We start from the raw sequence: 25,196 nt of genomic DNA, 5'->3' as shown, positions 1-25,196 counted from the left end.
GTGAAAGGGAACATAAATTATGTTCATTAGCAATACTTTCGTAGTTTCAATTATTCGATATTAAAATTACTTTTTCTGAAATTTGATTTGCGAACAAATGAAGCACACCCTTTCTATTGTATTCAAATGCGTCTTTTGATGAAAATAAAATATCTATAACAAAATGTATGATTGTGGTTAAAAGTATATTGTTTGATTGGGCAGATATCGACGGATTACAAACTGACGTTGTTGCGCTACATAGAGCTGGGCCGTGGCTTGGCAGACTGTTTTCTGATGCAAGTGGGAGAATTTATGCGTGCCTTCATCCTTGTTCTTTTCTCTGACAAATATGTCATAGGTTTGTTAATTGCGTTTTTCCGACTAACAAAACTATTTTTTCATGACACCAAGTGACGGGACGCACATGTCGTGGGCCTGATGGTAAGCGACACGCCTGTTCATAACAGTTGCAGTGCAGCTTAAAGGGCACTGCCACTGAACCCGTCACCCGGAGATATAAGTTGGCAAGTCCGCAGTACCGTTCACATTAATTTTTGGCGGCAGAAATAGATAAAGTGGCATACTTCTGTGGACAAACTTAGAACTAGTAAAAGAGAATTTGCATTTGGAGAAGTACCTAAGTAGCAAAGTTTTCGAGAATACTATCAAAAGTATCAGGTAGTACTTCCCTGGACAAACTCTTTCACAAGAAGCTCTACTGCTACTAAAAAATAAGTGCACGAACCTACACTTGCCACAGCTTGTTGTACCTACTCAGACTTACAAAGTTGTTTTGACCGATGACGTCGTAGATCTGTCGTCCGCTTACCTTACCTTCACCATAAAAAACCATGTCACAAAAAACCATAACCCCGCTTTCAGAATATTGAAATTTGTAGTAATATTTCAGCCATGCATCGTTAGGGTAAGTTCCGACAAGTCGAACTCGTTAACTAATTTTAAATGTTTTTAAAAGAGAATTTTGTGCTCTATTTTTTAGTATATAAAACGGTTATTTGACCATTTGTCACGTAGCCGTGTGTTAGTTAATGGACGGCATAGATGTCGACACTGCAGTAAAGCGCACTCGTTTGTAGGCGAGCGTATTGTGTGTGTGAACGCGGAGACCGGCAAGGACAACAAGTTCGCTGGCAAAATGCAGGGACCCTATGCGAAGCTGCTGCCGCTCACTCTCAAGGACACCATGTTCGCCATTCCTCATCTCAGCCGTCAATTCCATTTATTGAAACTCTCTGGTGATGTATGTGCCTACAATTATTTACTCTAGAATTTATCCGTAACAATCGGTACATCTATAACATCTAAAGTCAGGCAACTTGCTTATCTCTGCGAAACCCTAGGATTGTACCGTTATTTTGGAACTAAGAACAGAAATCTATTACTTATAGTCATTGACCTACCAAAATAGGTCAATGCTTATAATCACCAAACTTTTACTAATGGATAAATGAATATTGGCAACAGAAAGGAGGAACGGTTGCAGTGAAGATGGGTCCAATAGTAAATTCGGGTCACGAGTTGAAGCAGTTTAGCGGCTCATTCGGCGTTAACTCGCTGGTTACCTTCGGCGCGGACGGCCACGTCGTTCTTCGCACGTCCGACATTCCTCCTCACTACGGTGCAATATTCGACATGTAGACAAATTGTTATTAATTAACTATTGTATGGTTTATCAAAACATGTGTATATCGGCGCAGAGTTTAAGGTAACAGTATCCCATCGCTACGAAGCCGGCGTGATAGACGCTGTGGCGGATGACACAAACTCGGCAATAATGCATCTGGGGTCGAATAGAACAGCTGCGGTGATGTACCGCAATGGAATGCAGCCCGAGCTACGCGACGAACCTCAAGCTGACCCGCCCGACCCAAGCTTCTTTGAACAGTCCTCTAACACTATTAACATCATTGAACAGAACGATAGTAAGTGAACCTTACTTAAATACATCTCAACAGCACCTATAACAGAAGTTTTGATGTGTTTTCATTTATTGCAGAGAACTACCTGGACCAGCAAGAGGACAAGAAAGTGCATGAGGAGTCACTTGACTACAAAAAACAGCGCGACGAGGTAGTGAAATTGTTCCACACCCTGAAGACGCAGCTGGTTACTTTGCTTGAGGAGAATATCAGGGAGCCGCCGCTGCATCAGCTCTCGCTCTCCGAGTTCAACCTACATCTCGAAAATAAAAAGGAACGCCTTAAGGCGGTAAGTAATTTTCTCTTTACTGTTACTCCGTTAAACTTGTCTATACATACTTAGTGACTATAAGTATGATATAATGACCTTCATACTCATTGTTTTTTCAGGCGGAAAAGGAACGCGAAGAGATTCGCTTGCAAGCAGAAGTCCTCATTCGAGCGCAGGAAAAAGTAACTTTGTGGATAAAGAAAACTTGTTGGGACACCATGCTCACGCCACGTGTGAAAATTTACGCTATCTTCAGTCATTATCAGGTAGGACTTTATGCCGAGGGTGGTTTGAACATCACCATCACTGAGAGTGAGTTACCGTTTTGTTGCCTGCAGGTCGAGAATTTTCCGGTATTGCCAACGCAACGCGAGATATGGCCAGAACTGGAGCAGACGCGTGAGTTGCGTGCCATCGAAATGGAAAACAACGCGGATGTGTTCCGGCCTTGGGAAGAGGTGGAGGAGCTTGTACAGCACACGGCCTCCGTCCCTAGCCAGTGAGCGATGTTGTACATAGGGCGCACTATAAGTTTCCGGAACTGGCCACTTACATAAACAATATTGAAAAAGTAATTACAACATCTACAAACTGTAGGATACAGTTTGTTTCATCTGACTGTCACTTGTTTTTGCATTGTGGCGTCATTTTATCTTAATCATCATTTAATCATTTAATATTTACTGAAACATATTAAGCCAGTTGTAAGATTTTAATTAAATCATGTATCGCGATAAACAGAGTGAAAATTCATTCAGCACAAAGTACTTTAAGGACGAAGATTTAATTACAGGTAAGAAAAATTAACAGATTGATGTACTGTATTTATATGGAACAACTGAAATGTTTTGCGTTGTGAGAGAGATTTCCACTTCAATAGTGTACCTTCTACTACTTCTACCTCCTACTGCATTTTTATGATATACACCCAGGTCAATTTCCGCGGGAAGTAAAAAATGTTCGAAATTCAAATAAACAAGATGGCCGCCATACAAATTTGTTTATATATTTATATATATATATATATATATATATATATATACACACTGCCATTGCACCCGTCACCCTGAGACATAAGTTGACAAGTCCCATGTGCCTGTAAATTCACCAGCACCCTTAGGGGGCATTTATTCGACACGAATTTCGTAGAATACGCTCTATTTCTTTAGCTTTTATATTTTAACTTAAATGAGCGTCCCAGACGCGTGGGCGAGCCTGGCTTGTCTTTGGCCTGCGCGGCGTTCGCGCGGCGAGGGTTGTATTATTCCGAGGAATTTAAATGATGTTGCCTAGTAAATAGAATTCGGATTCGCTGTACGTGAAAGCGTGGTAATTGGTCGGACGCCGCGCAGCGGCCGCACGATATCTCTCGCGTCGTGTAACTGGGCGCTGGAAAACCTGAACACAGTATGCTCACATTACTACTTGGTGGGAGAAATAGGTAAGGTGACAGACTTCCCTACAAGAACAACTCTTTCACTAGGACTGTTACTATTTATTCTTTAAATCAATGTCAACATGCAGTAAAAGACGACGCCGTTAATTGTATTGTTAATAAAAAAACCATTTGACTGGTGGTAGTGTCAGTTTGCATCGTTGATTGCACTTGACGGTATTTATATTTTTCAGACCGCCATTGGAGTCCCAGGTGTCGGTAGAAAGCATCGGTGAGGCTGAGGAGACTGTTACTGGCCAGCCGTACGCGCTGGCTGGTACAAACGTGCACCGATACGTGTCCGTGCCCTCCTTCCATATTCCACAGACACTTTCCTACTCCTTCCTACAGATGAATTGGCTCACACACATCTCTAAGGTGCTAACTGAACACGATTACAAACGATAAGCTTTATTTTCATTTAGTTGGATAAATAAAGATGCAAATGGACTGACGTTTTAATGTTTAAAATTCGAGAAAAGGAAAATTGTAATAAAGCAATTAGCGACGCGTGCACGAGCTTGACGTTCCATCGGTTCTTATTTCTGATTAGCCAAGGTCTGTGCAGCGCTCGCGCGGTGTCTATATTAGGGTTACCTATCAGTTGTCCGAAATGACATTTTCCAGAAATAACGTTTGGTCGAAATTTCAGAACCTCGAAAGTAATTTTGAAAGAAAAATGTTTTTTCTTTTAAACCTAACTTAACCTAACCTAACCGAACCTAATCGTGTCTTTGCGATAAACATTCAACAAATCCTGAAAGAACAACTGTTTTGTTATATTTCGATTTTCGGTGTAATGAAAATTCGAACAAACGTTATTTCGGACAAAAAAATTTTCGAGCCTATATTAGACACTATTCTTATCTCACATACTATACGGGATGGAGGAAGGAAAAGCCCAATTTTGTTCTCAAGATTTTTAAAAGTCCTATCTTTAGCCGTCATAGGTCCTTTACGCACATACACTTTTGGTGACCATGTATTACCACTATGAAGTTACATTATTTATCTAATGTACGAGTGAGCGTTAGATAATCATCTATAATAACATTAATAACTCTGTAAATGGATTGCAGCTGAATGTACAGAATATGCGCCTTTGGTTCAACAAACAGTTCGATGAACTGATGGCGACGAAGCGACGAGAAGTCGGGCTTGTCGAGGAGCGCAACACGCGTCTCCGCTTCATAATTGAAGGTTTTTGCTTTGAAATCTACTTTAACGGCCCATTCACTACCTGCATGGCCGTCCGCCGCGCAGACAGGAACTGCTCACACACTACATTCACAATCCAGCAGTAGGTACGCGGCGAACGGAAAGGCGGGCTGCAATGCAGGATAATGAATGCCCCCTTTAACGTTTGCAGTACGCATGATAACTAATTTTTAAAGTAAGCTATTAAGGAACTAGGTTTTTTGCAGAATTGAACAAGCTATCAGATTTACGGGGCAGTTTCCATCATTTGCTAATACAAATCCGCGATCCACAATGGCGGCAGGAGGAATTGCCGCAGTTGCTTACCAAAGTTGAGCCAGATGAGGTACGCTTTAGGCTGCTAACCGATTGACAGCCATGTTAGCAGTTAATGCGTGAAATCGTAACTAACTGCCGAGGTCTCGATTGCATTAAGTTTTCCCGCAGGAATACAGCATTGAATCCTTCAAAAGGGGTTTGAGGAGAGTCCTAAATGGTTGGCAACGCACTCGTGACGCCCCTGGTGTTGCAGGTGTTCACAGGCGACGGTGAACGCTTTCCATCAGGCAGGCCGTATGCTTGTTTGTTGCCTACATAATATTTAAAAAAAAATGAAGTTGATAACGACTTCACGCATTAACTGCATGAAGTCGAGATCGACGGCATTAACTACAAACCTGCAGTCAATCTGTTAGCAGACTTACTCAAATATGCATAGCTCTAATCATACGCTGGGCCTGTCCCTGTACCAGACTTGCATAGATATCTAAATATAAAGCCGGTTTCTGTTTAGTGCACTATCCCGCCGTACATCAGCCCGTCGCAGATCGTGATCGTGCCGCCGGACCCGGGGCCAAAGGATGATTTCCGCGAGCGCGCACTCAACGAGATGATGGACGGTGTGCTCGAGAAGCTCTGGCACGAGGAGATTAAAAAGCCCATTCCGATGCCACAGTGCATGGTGAGTTTGTCTTAAGTAACGGGAACATGTTGTGCAGTTGCAGTTGCGTCACCCTTAGACGATGAGTTGACAAGTGCCTGTAATTTCACCAGTAACCATACAATTCAAAACCAAAACACAGTAATGCTCACATGACTACCCTGGACGAACTTTTTCCCAAGGAGCTCTACTGTCATTCAAACCTTAGTTACCTGTCCATAATAATTTAACAGTGTTCATGCCATGATTTGGAGATCTTCTCTTCCTAATACATGTCTACTACCTAGTTTAGGGATTGGAAGCTCATAAATGTTTGTAGGTAACATTTTGTGTGAAATTCCTGCAATATGCGAAATAAATACATTACTTAATTATTGTATTATTATTAAATAAATACATTATTTACAGTTGGAAAAGGACCCAGAGCACTTCAATGAGGAGGACCTACGGCAGGTATTCGATTACGAGTCGAAGGTGCAGTTTCGGTGCGACGAGCGCGAGAAGTATCGTAAGATGCTGCACGCCGAGTACGCCAAGCTCTCGCAGGTGCTCAACGAGGGCATCGTTAAGTTCAACGCTAAGGTACTGTAAACAGAATAATAATAATAATAACGCGCACACACTCATAGCCCCGCACTGGGAGACACACACATAGACCGTAGAAACATTTCTCCCGGCCCGGGAAGCAAACCCGGAACCTCTGCGTGGCAGTCCAGTATGGTAACAGTTCGGCCACAGCGGCTGTTATAAGCATCTGCCTATATTAATAATAATAATAGTAATAAAATAATTTATTTTTCTCAATACACACAGACACACAGAGTTTAATAACAGACAATAATCGTGGGAGATAAAAAGGTCTGTAGCCTGGTACAATGGTAGAGCGCGCCGCTGATATACTGCTACATCCTACCATGTTCAAAAAGAGAAGAATTAACGCACATAATATCATTCCCACACAAAGCATTATCCACATATAATTACAATACAATGCCTACAAAATTTGCCTGGATAATAACCAGTTAAAACTACTACTAGGCGTAGTCTTAGGATCCACCCCTATGTTGTGGATATTCCAAAGATTCGCACGATGCGTCCACGCTTCCACATTTATATGGCGAACAGTTATAGAGTGGAAATCGCTGCCTGCATCTGGTTCCCTGAACGTTATAACTTGAGCCTTTTTAAGGCGAGAGTGAATTGGCATCATTTAGGTGCGCAGGCACCTTCGTCGACCTCATCGTCAAGCTCACTCTACATCTTGGAAGCGGCGTAATTAAAACAACCTGACTATACCCGACCAAAGTATATAGACTGGTAGCTTAAATGTATAATATGCGATCTAGCGACTGCTTTTTGGTATCAGTTTTTGAAAAAGGTTCAAAGTACAAAGCAGGTATTGTATTGCTCTTTGGTATGTTAATTTAAATATGCGTATTTAATACTGATACAGGTGAAAGAGTTGTGGCTGACGCGGTTAAGAGTGGACTCGGTAATTGGACAAGAGACGCTTAATTTGATGCGTCTGCGTCGTGTGAACCTTGACCGCGTCGAGGAGTCCGAGGAGATCGAGAAAATAAGGTAACTACGTGTGATACGTGACTATAATAATAAATAAATAAATAAAATTGTTTATTCAGTAACATAATGTACAGAGAAAACTAAAGACTACTTATGCGATTTAATGTAAAAATAACACATGTACCTGAACTAGGAAATTCCTGTATTTCAGGTTAAAAGTACTACTAATTATAAAACGTGGATACTATTAATATTATAAATACTTTTTAGGGGAATCTTATGAAATAAAATTAAACAATTAAACAATAAATTGCCAATCAAGAAAAAAAAATTTACACTTATACAAGACAAAATTTATTTTACGATAATAAATAAATTCTCTGTATCCTCATAGGACATATTTTGAAGAGCTTCTTGGAGAATTTTCTATGCCTTGAAGCTAACTATAAGCTAACTATACTTACTACTTTTTATGTTTTTTGGCAATAAAACATTAAATAACAATTGCATATTTAGACTAAATGGCGCCAGAAGATGTAAAGATACAGTTTGGGGGCTTAAGTGTCTATCTACAAAAAAATACGATGTTGATCGTTTACTGCTTACAAATTTTCTCGATTTGATTGATCGATCACATCGTCAAAAGTCCAGCAAAATCCGTAGGCACCTTTACATACATAAAGCATTATCTGCCTCCGTGAACGAACGTTTACCATACTGGACTGCCACGCAGAGGTCTCGGGATCGATTCCCGGGCTGGGAGAAATATTAGTATGGCCTACATTTATTTCTCTCGTGAGTTGAGTCGTGAGTCTCGAGAGTGGTTGTAATTTGTGATTATCTATGTGTGTCCATGGCACCTGCGATACAGGGTTTCCCTAGTCCAGGGCTATGGGTCTGTGCGCGTTCTTATCACATGTACATATATCAGATACCACTTGTTTAATTAGGAACCTTAGTCCAGTATTCACTTGTATATTGGTAGCACCCGCGACAAGCAATCAGGGTCTGTCGACTTTCTTTGTACAATGTCTTACACTAAATCTAATCTGACGGCCTTGAACTAATCTGACGGCCTCTGTGGTCGAGTGGCTTGTACACCGGTTTTCATGGGGTGGCCATCTCTAGAGGTCCCGGGTTCGATCCCCGGCCGGTCAGTGTAGAAAAGTAACATTTCTATATTGTCTCGAGTCTGGGTGTTTGTGGTAACGTCGTTGTTTCCGATTTCCATAACACAAGTGCTTTAGCTACTTACTTTGGGATCACAGCAACGTATGTGATGTCTAATATTTATATAAAAGGATAGGACATTCTGGTTTCGAATAATATTTAGAATTAAAGTGTCAAGATAATATTAGGTAATTATACTCTACATGATTTATTTTAAGGCGTTAACTTACCCATTTATTTAATTTATTTATTTACACTGCATTTTAGGACTTTATATATTTTTTATATATTTTAGGACTTTATGTATTTGCACTTTATATTTTTTTTCCAGAAGTTCTCTAACCTTTGTAAAGGCACAATATCAGTCAAAGGCCTTTATATTTTTTTATTGCATTTGCGTAGAGCACATCTGGCACGGTATGAAAAAGAGGCAGAGGAGCTACAGGAGGAGTTGACACTGATCGGCGAGCAGGCTGTAGAGTGCCAGGCAGCTTATGACGCGCTTGCCTCTAAGGATCGCTATATGGACCGCACCTTCAAGAACAACTTCACCGACCTCTCACCTGTCATCGTGGAGCAGTGCTACAAATATTTCAAGTAATAATTCTATCCATATGACTTACCTGACAGTGTTTATTTTTTATTGTATCGCAAGGAAAACCGACCACGTGCGTTTTTAGTACCATAAATTATAACAAAACAGTAGTAGCTGTGAAGGTATAGAAACAACTAACAACAACAGCGTACAACATTTGTGATGGCTTAATTGCGATCTTCAGGCTTGCTGAATTACTCTTTTCAGCAACACTTATGGTCAAACCTCTAGCCACAGACTATTTTGTTACCAGCAGCTAGATTTGATTGCCTCTCCCGATCGGAAACTGCGTCTTTTCCGAGTCGAGGCGCATAATTGCGATTTACAACTGGCCGATCGGAAACTTTTGACATTTCTAATTGAAACAATAGTTGATTTAAATTTTTGCTGTTTGGCAGAGATCGCAAACTTTTTTTGAAGTGTTATACTTCTTAATTTTCTTTTTCGTGGCAGATATAATTTTAGATATTTATTTGATTCATCGTTTCAAAGTAGAATTAAAAAGGAAGTAGTGGTCGGATAATCTGATGCTTCTATTTACCTACAATCGGTGCGCTTTTATATATAAATATAAATAAATAAATATCGAAAAAATCCATTGACACGAGATTGACGAAATTATTGAGTATACAATTGAACGAAAACCAACGAGAAATGTTATTTGTAATTTTATTTGACAATTAATTTAACTTTTATTATAATATTTTTTTTTTTTTGGTCAACAAACAGTTACACATTTAAAAATAGTACTTAATTATACTAACAAATAGTGACTTAATGAGTAACCAACACCGTTAACCACAGGTTATGTAAACAGTTACAAATATAAATGCTATAACTAATTGCCCACTAGTTGTAATGATTTTTGTTTATGAATTATGATTATTATTTATTTGCTTTAATTTATTAATAATCAATTTTTTAAAAGTGCCAACACGTGTACCATGTATATCAAATTCATTAAATGTATTGTTAAAGGATTTTTTTAACCTAAACAACGGTGATCGCTTACCAGCGTTAGTGCGACATGTGTTAGTAGCAAACAAGTGGTGAATCCGTGACGAACGCATGTGGACTTTGTTGGGGACTTTATATGATATACTGTTAACAATATCAGAGCAATCATATCTGTTATTGCATAAGTCATACAGAGTCATGCACTCCAACTGTTGACGCCTGGAATGTAGATCTAGTAAATTATACTTTTCAAGAAGTTGTTCATACTTAATTTTGTAACCTTTACACCTATAGTTTACGCAACGTAAAAATTTTTTCTGCACCCTCTCTATATTGAGTGTGTATTTTTTGTAATAAGGATTCCAAATTGGTACAGCGTATTCTAATTGAGATCTAACAAGTGACTTATATAAAATCAAAAAAGATGAAGGCATTTTAAATTCTACACTGGAGCGGATGACAAAGCCATATGACCTAAAGGCCTTGTTGATGATACTCTCAACATGTGTGTCCAAATGTAACTTGGAATCAAGTGTAACTCCAAGGTCTTTAATAGTATTAACCGTCTCCAATCTTACTCCACAAAGCTCATATGAATGTCCAAAGTACGATTTTTTCTTAGTGAATGTTACCTTTTTACATTTGTTAAGGCTCAGACTTAATTTATTTTCAGTACAGTAAGTGGTAAAGCGATCTAAATCTCCCTGAAAGCTTTCAATGTCCTGAGTACATTCAATTTTATGATAGATTTTTAAATCATCGGCGTATAGTAAGAAATTGCAAAATTTAAAACAGTTACTAATATCATTAATATAAAGTACAAAAAGTAATGGTCCCACATATGTATCACATATGTTATTATCATTATTATTATTATCATTACACATTGAGTCCAAATCTTCAATTTTAAAATTAACCGCCAAATCTGACGGAACAAACACCGATAAGAAAAACTCTGAAAACATGTTACATATAGAAAGAGGATCACTTACTAATTTATTTTTATAAGCTATCGTGCTCGCAATACTTTCTCTGGGTATTCGACTTGCTACATAAGTCCAGAAGTATTTAACATTTTTTTTAATGCTACATTCAACTAAATTTATATAAGCTTTATAACGCAAGTCAGATTCTATTTTAAAACGTTCTCTAAATATTGAAAAGATTTGATAATCTGAGACATTGTTGTATTTTTTCCACTTTATCCAAGCCCTATTTTTATTTTTAAAAATGTGTATGAGAGATGTATTGAACCAAATAGGATATGAATTAGATTTTATAACTTTTGAAGGTACATGCTTGCGGATAATGCTAAAAATTGTTTTATAAAAAATATTAACTGCCACTTCAGTTGACTTTTTATTTAACAACTCGTCCCAGTTTGTCTCAGAAATAAGTCTATTAATAATCTCATAATCGGCATTTTTATAGTTGTAACGTGAGAATGGTTTTTGACATATAATATTAGAAAGCACACATTCTGACATTAATTTGACACAAAAGGGTGGATGGTACTCATCAACCGGTACCAAGGGCTGGGCCACTGGTGAGGTAAATAATATAGAAAGTGAAAGATGTAAAAACTTCGGACATCAATAATTTTTTTTTAGTTTTAATATTTTTTCACCGTATCATCGTTTGAAGTTTAAGTTTTACATTTTCCAGCACTAAGATCCTAGTCATATGATCATTAAATAGTCACCGGAAATCTTGTATTTAAAATATAAATACGTCACATGCCACACCATTTTCACCATCGCATCCTGGGATTTAAAAGAAGAAAATATATATTTTAGGAAGCCGCTTCCACATTTCGACAGCAGTTCATGAAAAAGTAAACTTTAGGTATAAGAGCATCCGAACATTCGACCACTAATAATTATTACAGACCTGTGGCCGAACGGTTACCATGTCGAAATGCCACGCAGAGGTCCCGGGTTCGATTTCCCGCGCCGGGAGGAATATTTGTATGACCTACATTTATTTCGCTCGTCAGTTTCTGTGTGATTTGTGGTTGTCTCTGTGTGTGTCCATGGCACCCGCGATGCAGGGTTTCCCTAGTATTATTATATCTATTTTAGACTCTCGCTTCTCCCAATGCCTAAAATATAAATTTTGAATTTTTTTAAATGTTGAATTTATTATTATTATCGCATATGCTTACTATTACATTTTTTCAAGACACAGCAGGTTAATACTATTTGAAATAACTTCGAAATTCAACTTGCCCTTACAGAAAGCGTCCCAAGTGGCACCAGCGCGCGAGCATGATTCCCGCGGTTCTCTACGAGCTGGCTAGTGCTATCGCTACTGGCGTTCGTTCGCCGTTGCTGCATTACGACTGCATCGAATATTTTAAGGGGTACTTTTTCTTTCACCTTCCTCTTGGATTCTTCTTATAATTAATACGATACAAATTCATTCATTCATTCATTCAGGTGTATTAGCAACAAAATAAAGAACTAAACAAAATACAAATATCAGCCCCCGTAATATGGCTACGCATGATAGTCGCGACGTGCGCGATAAAATTGAATTTAATTTTATCGCGCGTAACGCGACTATCATGCGTAGCTATGCTACGGGGGATGGTATACTTAACAGTCAGTTTTTACGTTTAGGCCGCTTTTACGTTTCGTGTCCCGCCATCGAGTATATAACCAGAAAAAGAGACCAAATGTCATTTAATTTGTTTGAAAACTATTCTGCCAAATCGTTACGGTGACAACTGCGCTCCATTTGGCCAGCCCGAATTCGAAACAATTGATAGGTGTCGTCAATTGTTTCACTTGAAATCGACCAGTTTAACTTGAGCTTTGTTATAATGGACAAAAATTGAAAAATTACATACTTAATTACCAATTAAATGTGGTTCCATTTGTTTTGTAATTAGATGTTTTGCTGTTTTTCCCACACCACCGAATGGAACAGCATGGCATTGTTAGAGATATTATCTTTATTACAATAAATACGTAATATTTTTGGAATACACGGAGATGTACACACCGGTCAGTTGTTGGCGCTGTACTATTAGAGGTTTCCAATTTGTGATTTAAGCGCAAACGTGAGTTGATATTTAAAAGTGATAAGGCCCATTTGTCTGATGAGTTGCCAGGGATGGATGGCCCTCATTTCATCTCTATTTCTGGTTATTTTGTTTTTTTTTAACTTATTGGAAGACCAACGGCTATCTTACAGAATAAAAAGCTGAAATACCACCTCAAAGAAAGACCTCACCGATAGACACACATTGAGAAAATGGGCTTTAAATTATAACTAGATACTAATTTGTACTATATACATTTTCGCAACACTTAGTATATTACCTACTCGCCAAAAAACAAAACTACTAATAAGACGCTTCACCGATGCAACACTAATGTTAAAAAGGTCAATATCAACCAGCTTGGACAAATCATTGAAGCTATTTATTACTCGCACGTAAGAGATATGCATTCCGTCGATAATTCGTAGAGGCCATGCCGACAGAACTATTCAACGGAACCGGTGGGAATTATTTTGTGAACAGAACTAATGGTAAAATAAATCCCAATAGTTCTGCCGACAGAACTACTCAACAGAACAGGTGGGAATATCTGGGATTGAAGCAGGGTGTAAAGCATAGTCTTATAAATCACAGAACTAATGGTAAAAAAAATCCCAATAGTTCTGCCGATAGAACTACTCAACAGAACAGGTGGGAATAGAGGATAGGTACGCATAAAAGTGAATTAAACCTAAGGAACTTTGTAGGGGCTCTAAGGGTCGTATTCTAGAACTCTATTCAATGCTCAAGTCAGGATTGCACTGTCAACACAAGCGCTGGAAATACGACCCTAATGGCAGGGACTTGAGTATGATATCAAGTGCTTTAAACCATACTCAAATCCTGACTTGAGCATGAGTAGAGTTCTAGAATACGACCCTTAGTCTGCTATCTGACGTCGTACCTCTAGTGGCAAAAAATTATGTTTCTTATATATATCAAGATACCGGTTTGACTCGTACCGCTTCCTACTTCGTAAACCTAAGAACTTAATAAATCTTATTTGCACATTTTGCAAAACAAGCCGCAGTGGGATAGGTGCCTCGTTTTCAAAAAACCTAATTTCCCCAAATCGCAACAAAGAATAATTAATTTAAATAAGGAGTCTAAACACCACTCATCAAAGTTCCTGCAGGGCTTTGTGTGGAATAGACGCGTTTGGCTTGTGCATGCGTTTATCTCCGCGGCGAACACGACAAACGGTTCAAATTTTCCGTTTTATTTTTATTATAACTATACACTGGTACATTAACTGCGCACCTAGGTGTCAATAATCGCTCTTTCGTATATAGCTTAGTTAAATAATAAAAGGGTATCTATCCATGTCGAATACGATAGTCGCCTCGATTTTTCGCGGTATAGGTTATTGGCGGTATTAGGGGCAAAGGATAAGACAAAAAGTCATGAAAAGAAAATTAAAAAATACATTATTTTAGTGAAAAAGACAAGTAAGTGATAATAGTTTGAAAGTAAGTAAAAGTACCAAAAAGACAAATTATTCACTGTTCAAAGAGCAAATATTTTTGTATAGCTACAAAAATACGAAGTGAAGAGGGTAGTAACTTTAAATACGTATATATTTATTATTAAAGATGTATACACAATATATTAAAGATTACAAATAAAAGATTTTATTATGAATGTTACTATTTTATTCTAAAGTGCATCGAACCTTCTTAGTATTTTCATCGTGTGGCGTCTATCCATATAGGTCCTACCTACCTACCTATCCTCAAAAAAACAGGTTAGCAAAAAGTAAATTTTTTCAAAATCAGTAAGAGTTAGATCAATAAAATCAAGTCTTAATCTAATGTAAAAAATTAAACTAGTTCTATCCATAGAAATTTTTCATGGTAAACTAATAATTTTTAAACTAGGAGGCCCTTTCAAAAAGTAGGTATCTAACCCGGTTTTACCCTACGCGATATGTAGGTAAGGTACTGGGGACTCCAGACCTGCTATGCGTATTCCAGGTGGCTGCAGACAAATGAGCAATATGAAATTTTTAGTGTCTGAAGCTTCTGGAGTTACGCATCACAAACCCGAGAGCTATCTACATGCGAAGCAAATAGCAACTTATGATCATGAAGCACACCAAGATCCCTTACCACTTGAACTGTGAACAGTGCTTGTAACTGTTGTAATTTAGTAATATTTATAACGTGACCCGCTGTAAAATAGGTACTTAACAATGTCCCGCTTCGACAAAACAGGACTCAAGCGTCATTAATAAAGCGAAAAATTTATAATGCACGCTCACCATACTACACAAGATTAGTTCTTTTTTTAATTTTTGATCTTCAAACATTTTTAGTTATTTTTAAAAGTGTTCAATCTTTGAAACATTTCGCAACTATCATAAACGTTGTGTATTATTTTTAAAACAATAAGAAAGTGACAGGGCGTCCCGCTTTGAGGGAAAAAATAATGGTCACATCAGGTATACCATGTACTTCATATCTATATAAGACTATGTGCTTTGCTGCCATTCAGGGTGGAGCTACTGGATCAGATAAGTAACATGCCGGCCGTGCTGGACGAGGGCCTATGGGTTTCTATGTGTCGTCTGCGCCGTGTCAAGATTGACAATGAAATTCGAGTAAGACATCATACTATACCTAAACCGTATATTCTTTGAGCTAGTAAATTGATTAGTTGTGGGGTGTGTTCGCCAGTTTAAGGTAAAAGGCGTTTAGGTTGCGTACAGATATGGTGAATGCGACGCAAATGCGCCTGTTTGCGAAAGGCTTGCGAGTTGCACACGTGCATTACGTTGTGCGATCTGTACGCGTGCCATTCGCGTACCGTTGGCGCGCCATTCTCGCGCCGCATTTATTAACATGCATTTAATTGCACGCATGCAGCACGCGTATAGCGCGCGACATCTGTACGCACCTTTCAATTTACTAGTGACGATCGCATGAAAATGCGTGCCCCTAACATTTCGCATTTCTTCACGTAGGTTTGTCTCTAAATTTAGGGTCGCATTCTAGAACTCAACTCAATGCTCAAGTCAGGATTTGAGTATGGTTTAAACCACTCGAAATCATACTCAAGTCCCCTTCCATTAGGGTCGTATTTCCAGTGCTTGAAATCATACTCAGATCCTGACTTGAGCATTGAGTAGAGTTCTGGAATACGACCCTTAATCTGATGAGCATGTGGCAATGTGGTATAGATGCGCGCTCTGGCGTTGGAAATGGGATATGTGGAAAGCGCGATGTCGACTTGGACACGCGCGTTGAGTGCGCGGCGGAACTTCGTTGCCAACGGCCATCAGCACCTACAGCAGCATCGCGAGCACGTACGAAACACCGCCATGAACCGCACCATACAGGTACCACCCAACTACCACCTTCCAGGTCTGTTCTGCAAATCTCATGCGACTTTGTTCTGCTAACATAATCAATATTAAACATTAGATTTACTGCTCTGATCCCAAAGTAAGGCTGCTAACAATCGCTGCAGTCAATCACTGCATGTTTGCAGTTAATGCATGAAGTTGATAACGACTTCATACATTAACTGCATGCTGTTGAAATTCAACTGCATGCAGTTGAGACATCAACTTCAAGCGCCGCTAGTCCGAGAATCAAATGTATTAATTGACATTCTTACGAGAATGTATAATTTGTTTTTTTTTGCGTCTGAAACCATTTTTTTTTGGTAACGCCAAGAGGTAATGATTATTTGAAAGTTTAATCAACATAAAACAGATTCAAGTAACTTAATAGTAAATAAAAATGAATTAAATCGCCGACTGTAGAAAGAATTGTTATTTTAGTTAACTTTTAATTAATTCGGTAGACAGTTAAGTATGGTACCTACAGACTGTAAACAGGATTTTTTAATGTGATAATTTTCAAGTAAAATTTGGTTTTATTATTTGTCCCTTACGCCATCTTTCTTTTACGTTCTATGACGTTGTCTCATTCCACCAGTCAAGTAAGTAATTACCGGTATCACGTTTTGTATTTCCGTCTGGTAGATCGATAGGACATTCCTTGATGCGTGGGTGTGCGCTCGCGTCGCTCCTTAAAATTACGTAAAACAATAATTGGTTTTAGTAATTAAACACCGGTGGCGTAACAATAGTAACAGAAGTATGCTTATAGTAACTTTCACACTGAGCTCCTGAAGTTGCTGAACTAATGTTGACTGCATGCAGCCGGTTTCGTCTGCATGAAATTTTATTATATGGACTTCGCGCATGCAGTTCGTTTAGTAGCAGTCGTAATAATAGCACTTGTTATGGAAACCGGAAACAACGACGTTACAACAAACTCCGAGACCCGATACAATATAGAAAAGGTAGTTTTTCTACATTGACCCACCGGGGATCGAACTCGGGATCTCAGACATGGCGACGCCATGAAAACTGGTAAACAAGCCACTTGACGGATTTCAAAATCTACTAACACTTCCTTGTTATCCAGTATCAGCATATAAAAATGATCTGTTGCAGATAGTAGTGCCTGCTGGACAAGTGGAGGTTGTGACAACCGGCCACTTTGAAGATTTTGAAGATGCAGCGCTTATCCTGCGCTCCGACGTCGACGCCATTAATAATCTCATTAAGGTACAATCAAATTAAAGAATTTGGGAGGAAAACGTTAATGATCTGAGTGATTCACACCTGTAGCGTAGCGTCGATTTCTGCCGCCGGGGCCAATATTAAATTTGATGCCCCCTCTATTTTCACGATTACAAAAGTAGTTCGTTCGCCTGCGGCTTGATTGTGTTTTAATGTTCACCTGCCGTCGCCATCTTTGTGTTGTTCAGAATGTCGTTTGTTCAAATAGTGGAATTTATCATCTAATTTAAGTAAAAAATAAAATAATTTTGATTAGTTAGGGCTCAGCCGCACTGTCCGCCGCTCCGTCCCCCTTTTTCATGCCGCTTGGGGCCATAGCCCCCACGCTACGCCACCGATGCACACACAGTTTGTCGTCTCCAATTCATATTAAATTTGTCGTTTTTTCAACTTATAGAAAGTGGGCGATATTAAACTGCGCATGATGCGCCGCCAAATCGAGTTCCGCAAGGGAATTCTCGCTAAGGAATGGGAGCACGCACAGATGAAGATGAAACTGCGCCATATGCGTCAGGAGCTCTACTCCTATGAGCGACTCAAGGTACACTTATGTATTATCTTTGACGAAGTGCATGTTTATCGGAGATTGTTTGTATAGGTACTAAGTAAATATAAAGACGGCTTCCGACAGCCCGCGGCCCGTTTCGCTGGTCGAGTGCCGTCACGCTCAAGGAGCACACTTTATACGCCTCAAAACTATTATATCTATAAACAGTGTTAATATGGTATAGATTTAGATAATAGTTCTATAAATGGTTTTAGAAAAAAGAAATTGTTCTTATACAGTTATTTCACTCAAGTCAAAACTTTAAAACGTTCTTAATACCAAATAACTTAATTGAGTGTGATCTCTCCTAAGATTTACTCTATAGTACTTATTTTAAGTTCATATGTAGATCAACTGATTATTTTTAGTAAAATTGTTCTATACATGTCAAGTAAGGTCTACTAATACTCTAAAAACTAGTGTTGTTAAGTTTATTCTAGATATATTTCATTTGCCGGTGATGTGATGCATTTTTGTTTGTTGACAAATAAATGAATATTGTGAAGTAATTCCGTGTTCTGAAGTGATAAAAACAATTTGAAATGAGCACGTAAACGACTGTACTGTTGTGTATGTGCATGTGCCGTCTATCAATTGAATACAGTGAAATCATTGTGTGAAATGTAGTTGGCGTGAAGAAATAACCTCAAATGTCATTGAAATATATCTTATCTTATTGGGAATTTATCCACCTTACTAGTCATATATAACACATTCCATATAATTACACAGAATAACGTTTTTTTGCAACAAATTGGATTTCTTCAATTGTTTTTTTGACCTTGGGTGACGTGTGAAAGGTTACTAATTGCATGAAACGATCACCATTCCATACAACCTTCTACAACTTTTACTCCTTATAAAGGCTTTGTAATACTGTCAAAAGAAAAAATCGCTTAGAAACATCGCGTTTTGTAGACAACCATAAAAGCTTCATAGGAGTGAATATTCTTCTACAAGATCAACTACTCTAAAGCAAAAAATAATCTTTTCGTATTGTAACGTTTTTCCATAGATAAAGCTTTGAAAAAGGCTTTAAATTCTTATCGCCATTTTTATTTTTAAAGAATGACTATGAAAAATTTATTTTCGTTTTGAAAAGTAAATCTAATTTGAAATTAACTTAAAGAAACCTAGAACTTCTTGGAAATGGTTTGTTTTGTGAGTTATTTTGTATGGTATTTAAGCTTTCCATAAATATTTAAAACCGAAAATCGATAACTGTCTTTTTATTAAGTTTATATTTATACATAAATATTTAAAATTCAGGTTTATGCAACGCATTAGTTTTATGACAGGTTTTTCATAACTTTTCACAATGTATTTAAAGTCGCACATCAATTCGCGCTTTCTAAACAATTAAACATTGCGCGAAAAAGTCAGAAATATTATGTCTAATTTTGCCATGTTGCAATTGTATTAGTTTATATTTTGTAAGTCATTAAACTTAAAATCTGTTAGTATTAAGAGAATTGCGTCTTATGGTTTGTAACTCTTTAGTTTTAAAATAGCATTACTAAGAAAACTATCCTAGACTATAAATTACCTAAAAACTGTCTACAAGATTGAATCCTGTTCTACAAATGGTCCTGTAGCGTTCTAGAAGGTTACTAAAGAAAAAAGATAAGAATCACTCTTAACACTACATACAGATAACTTCTCGAAGCACTCTTGTGATCTACTAATAAAGTTGTTTCCACTTTTACTTTAAATTACCTAGAAACCTTCTTCGAGATATCTTGAGGGAATTTGAACTCTTAAAAAATTCAATCGAATTAAATTCTATTAGATATCTTATAGCATATATTTAGATATAGGTCTGCTGCTTGCGCGCTCGTGCTCGCCCGTGTGTCGGATCCGCCGCTGGTCAATAATTCAAAAGCGCCGTCACGCGTGTCGGCCTTAAGCTGCACAGACTCGTCTGTTTTGCGAGCTCGCGCGTACAAATAACGCATATGCCGCGGATGCCGTGGACATACACATAGACAACCATAAATTACACCCAAGCTCACGAGAGAAATAAATGTAGGCCGTTAAAATGTTTCTCCCGGCCCGGGGATCGAACCTGGGACCTCTGCGTGGCAGTCCGAAAAAGTAACCATTCGGCCACGGAGGCAGTTTGTGTGTGAGTGGCAGCAAATTGGCGCGTTTGACATCACGTGCCGTGTGAACGCACCCTAAGTATTTATTAGCCTATTGATGGACTTTAATCTTTGGAGCGCTTTTTAGATCCCTAAAGAACTTCAGTTCTATTTGAAGAACAAAACGGAGGGTTACACAGATGAAATGGACTACATGCGACTGGAAAAGGAGATGGCTGCCAACAAAATGTCTATAGACCGCGTGCTGCAGGAAAGCGCACACCGCTGCGAAGAAATACAGGTAACATCGCAAGGCCCACGTTTTGTCGTGGTTTCTTTCAAGAACATTTTGTCACTTAGGCAGATATTTGACTATACGTACATACGTAATCAATAACAGAATTATTATATCTAGGTGAAAATAAGTGAACTGGAAGCTGAATCGGCTAAGTTGGAGAAATTGATCATCAACTTACTCCTCAAAGTGTCGGAGAAACGCCTAAACGAGGATCCGCTTGGCCCCATTCGCATCCGTCGAGTGTTCAAAAAAAGGTACACCATATTGTAAACTCGCAACTTTGGTTTAATAGTGCCTCATCTGCAAAATTATAACTTTTCAGAGAGAGTTTAAACGACGAAATTCGGTGATGATTTTTTTATGTTTAAATAGGAGAGTTATAAAATTTCACATGTACATAATTTGTTTCTTTAACAACCTATTTATACATCGTGAGATGAATAAATAGGTGAGAAGTGAGAAGTCTACTGGACTGGTAGACTTCCCAAGTTTTCTGAAGGTTGTGAACCTTCTTCGACGTGCAGGTTTTATTATTCATAAAGTTTTCCTTTACTGAAAAGCTCATTCTAAATTTAAATTAAATTTCGCACATAAGAGCCTATGCATACGGCGTATTTTATACACGCCGACGACGCACAGATGACGCGAGTCAAACGCGATGTAGTCGCAGCGACTAAACCTTTACACACGTTCACGACTGCAGTGGCTCCGTAAACGCGCTTCGAAAACGCGAATCGATTCAAACGCATGCAAAGCGATACAGACGAGCTTCGAAAGCGCTTCTCGCGCGCGTCTTGCATCTTGTTTGAATCGATACAAACGCAATAATCTGCTTTTTGAGCCTCCACGGCGCTGACGACGCGCGTTCCTGAAATGTGCATCGTCAGCGCGTATAAAATACACCGTGTGCATAGGCTCTAAATTTTGAGAAATTCAGAAGTGCGGACCCAGAACCCACGGCCTAAGAAGAAAAGGAGCGGTAGGTCAAAACATTAGGTTTTCACGGCTTTTTTGTATAATTCATGTTTTTTTTATATTCATGTGATGAAAGTACTTTGACGTATAATCATATGTGGTTCCCACTGTATACTTATGGCTGCGTATGGACTTATTCGGAAATAAACCTAAGGGCTCATTCAGAGCACAGGCGCGAGCGCGGCGGCGGGTGCGGGCGCGCGGGTCTTGACGTCTTCCCTTTCAGAGTGCCGAAGCGACTACGAGCGGATAGATGCTAGACGCTAGACCAAGCACTGTGAAAGATATAGGCGGACCGAGCCAATATCTATACGCGCGGCGAGCGCGGCCACTGTGAACGCAACGAGCGTCTACCTACATTTTATTTACACGCACCCGCGCCCGCCGCCAATCTGAATAAGGCTTTGGTATTTCTAAGAGTATAATATTAAAATGTTTACATTTTTCAGATTAGAGGTGCTGATGGCTCGTAGCCAGTTGATACGCGAAGTGCAGGCCAACCACACTACTATAGTTCTTCTGCAGACAGAGCTCGAGTTGCTACGACTCAAGACCTACCCAACACTCGCTAGTTTCCAAACATTCTGCTAGTCGTGACGCCAACATACGTAACTATGAGGCTAGATAGAATATAGATTGTCTAGTAATCCTAGTTGTCGTATGACTTAAGTATGTTTATGTTTTTAATATCAACGTATTTCGCGTTATGTTATCTACAATTAAGTAGAGGATAGCTTGCATTTTAATTTTCGCACTCTGGATGCTGTGTATTATTTTTAAGGGATGGAAAAGAAGAAACAAGCAATAAGCAAGACATAATTAGAAAATAACTTGCGTGACTCTTTGTCACTGACCATAGGGAATTATATTTACTTTTGATTAACGTACTTATTCTAAGATAAGTGATTAAAGCCGTCTTATAAGTATTTTGTACTGCGCTACCTGCTTTGTGTGTCGTGTGCATTAAATATAGTTATATAATACGTATACGAAGTTTTAATTCCTGTACACTGTGCTGTGTATAAATGCCTAGTTATTGAAATTTGAAATAGTACACGACGAAAAGGTCCGGACATCGTTTAGGTGCTGGATGTACGACGTAAATATTCTCTAATACGACTTTAGAACAAAAATATCAACTTCGAGAGTAATAATTTTGATTCCCCACACAAATTGCGCAAAATATCTGTTTGATTTTATCATTTCCTTGCCATAATAGACATTAGCTTACAATTATTTTACCATATCGCACTATACATACAATAGTGTGTTAACTCAAAAATAATATTTATTGAGAATAGATAAAAAACCCAATTTGTCTCTTCTTGTGAAAGTTTATTAAAATTCATGTATAGGTTACAGTTTATTGCAGGTATCTAAACAATTTCCTACTTGCCAAATGTATTTAAGTTAAAAAATAATTTTATATTTTTGAGTAAGGACTGTTTTGTATAGAACTAGCTCACAAAAACTTTGTTTCATTTTGAGTTAAGTAGATAACTTTTAATTGTTTTTTAGAATATTCTAACCACGGTTTTATTGACGCCTAGATAATCATATTAATTGTTAAGTAATTGCAATGCTATATGATTACTTAATTACGCTTCAATATATCAGTCTGATGGCAAGGAATTAAAGACTAACTCCCTGTCATCGCTGGCTCACGTAGTAGGTACGAATTCTTTTTTTAAGGATTTTTTTATTTACCTGAGGGTGTTTACATTTACGTAGCATTTTAGAATCTGCCAGCCAAATTTGGAATCCTCGTTATCATATATATATTTCGCGACTTGAAAATGTGCAAAAAAAAAGTTTATTCGATTCTTGTGTTATCGAACAGGTGACTGCCAAGTATAACAATCTCTGTGAGCACTTCTTTGACTCTTAGGGTCGTATTCTAGAACTCTACTCAATGCTCAAGTCAGGACTTGAGCTAACTTGAGTATGATTTCTAGTGCTTTGAAGTCATACTCAAGTCCTGACTTGAGCATTGCGTAGAGTTCTAGAATACGACTCTTAAGGCCCATTTAGATGGAGAGAGTTTCTCGTCTCGAAGATACGATTATCGAAAGAATATAAAAAGCTTCTTCGTCTAAACATTCGCGATTATCGCCCTTCCACGTGAGCGATACTCGCCTCGCCTTTCAATATTGAACGTCTCCGTCTAAACAGAACTTGAAAGCAGAAATCGTATTTCGAGTTTTTGTGCCAGCCGTTTCTACCATGAGTACAGTGCGCGAGGGTATTTTGATTATCACTGCTTTTCTAAGACAAGAATTAAGGAAACTAAAAAGAAAAAAAAGGGTTAAGAAATGTAAAAAAATTTAAAAAAAAAATTTAAAAAAATCTATATTTCTATACAGTGCAATGAACTTAATATTATCAGCAGTACCAAATTTCAATGATTTTTGCGTCATTTTGATATAGTCAATACCGCAGTAATCACTGAACTCGAATGGCATAATTCTCGCACTCAAATCGGTTCGAACCGATTTGTAGGATAAAGGCCCATTTAGATGGAGACAGTTTTTCGCACGCTTCGTGACGAAAACTCGTAGGCGATTATCGTAAGCAATAATCGCCATAAGATTATCGTATCATAATGTTTACATTCAGGCAAGAACTAAAATCTCGCCTGCGATTATGTCATACGAGATTCGCAAGCAATTAATCGCCTCCTCGACTGTTTACACAGAGAAATATGTAGTAAGGAGATTCTTGCTTACGAGTTTTCGACTTGTCTAAACACGATCTCGTATGACATTTCTTCAAGTTCATACGATTATCGTACAAATCGGTTCCAATCGTTTTGAGTGCGAGAATCGCCATTCGAGTTCAATGATTACTGCGGTATTGACTATGGACATATCGAAATGACGCAAGAATCATTCAAATTTGGAACTGCTGATAATGTTAAGCTCATTGCATTGTAGAGAAATATACATTTTTTATTTTTTTCAAATTTTATAACATTTCTTAATTCAAATTTTTTTTCGTTCTCGTTTCATTAATTCTTGTCTTAAAAAAGCAGTGATAATCAAAACACCCTCGCGCACTGCACTCGTGGTAGAAACGGATGGCACAGAAACTCGCAATACGATTTTTGCTTTCGAGTTATTAATTAAAAGTAGATCATGTAAAACTGCTCTACTTCAAAAGAGTGTAATAGTAATGGCTACGAAGGTTTATAACAAACTTCCACTTGAAATTAGGAATTGCAACGATTGTGCAGAATTTAAGAAATTATTATTTAATTACCTAAATGATTGGACATTCTATAATATTGAAGATTTCTTATAAAATTTACATTTCAAATTATGAAATTTGTTATTGATTATTTTACTATTGTTATTATGTTTCATTAGTAATAGGTTGCATTAATTGGACTGCATGATTATAATATTATTACAAATTATTGCATGAGAATTACTAAAACTAAGAAAACTTTGTATGCCATAAGGCGGATCACAGTGATTCAAAATTCATTCTTGTAACAACTTTATAACCTGTGTATCACAAAGAAATAAATGATTTGATTTGATTTGATTTGAGTTCTGTTTACACGGAGACGTTCAATATTGAAAGGCGAGGCGATTATCGCTCACGTGTAAGGTCGATAATCGCAAATGTTTAGACGAGGAAAGCTT

General features: G+C 38.0%; 1 protein-coding gene across 1 annotated transcript; it reads left to right on the top strand.

Annotated features, from left to right (window-relative positions):
• Nucleotides 1-204: 204 nt before the first annotated feature.
• Nucleotides 205-22,400, top strand: LOC113234177 (cilia- and flagella-associated protein 43; the record flags this gene model as incomplete). The annotated part of the gene is made up of 22 exons (XM_026469462.1): nt 205-340; nt 1,080-1,243; nt 1,468-1,621; nt 1,701-1,925; nt 2,000-2,211; nt 2,313-2,459; nt 2,532-2,692; nt 3,823-4,006; nt 4,708-4,828; nt 5,053-5,171; nt 5,619-5,786; nt 6,174-6,347; nt 7,219-7,346; nt 8,859-9,053; nt 12,245-12,370; nt 15,548-15,653; nt 16,233-16,391; nt 17,520-17,633; nt 18,046-18,189; nt 20,425-20,577; nt 20,692-20,828; nt 21,999-22,400. Coding segments are annotated over 22 exons (3,369 nt in total), but the record flags the coding sequence as incomplete, so codon positions are not given.
• Nucleotides 22,401-25,196: the final 2,796 nt, after the last annotated feature.

This window comes from Hyposmocoma kahamanoa, unplaced genomic scaffold, assembly GCF_003589595.1.
Source record: "Hyposmocoma kahamanoa isolate Upper Pololo Valley unplaced genomic scaffold, ASM358959v1 102, whole genome shotgun sequence".
Taxonomy (NCBI): Eukaryota; Metazoa; Arthropoda; class Insecta; order Lepidoptera; family Cosmopterigidae; genus Hyposmocoma; species Hyposmocoma kahamanoa.
The sequence above is the reverse complement of the archived record's forward strand: the minus strand, read 5'-3'. Positions and strand labels throughout refer to the sequence as shown.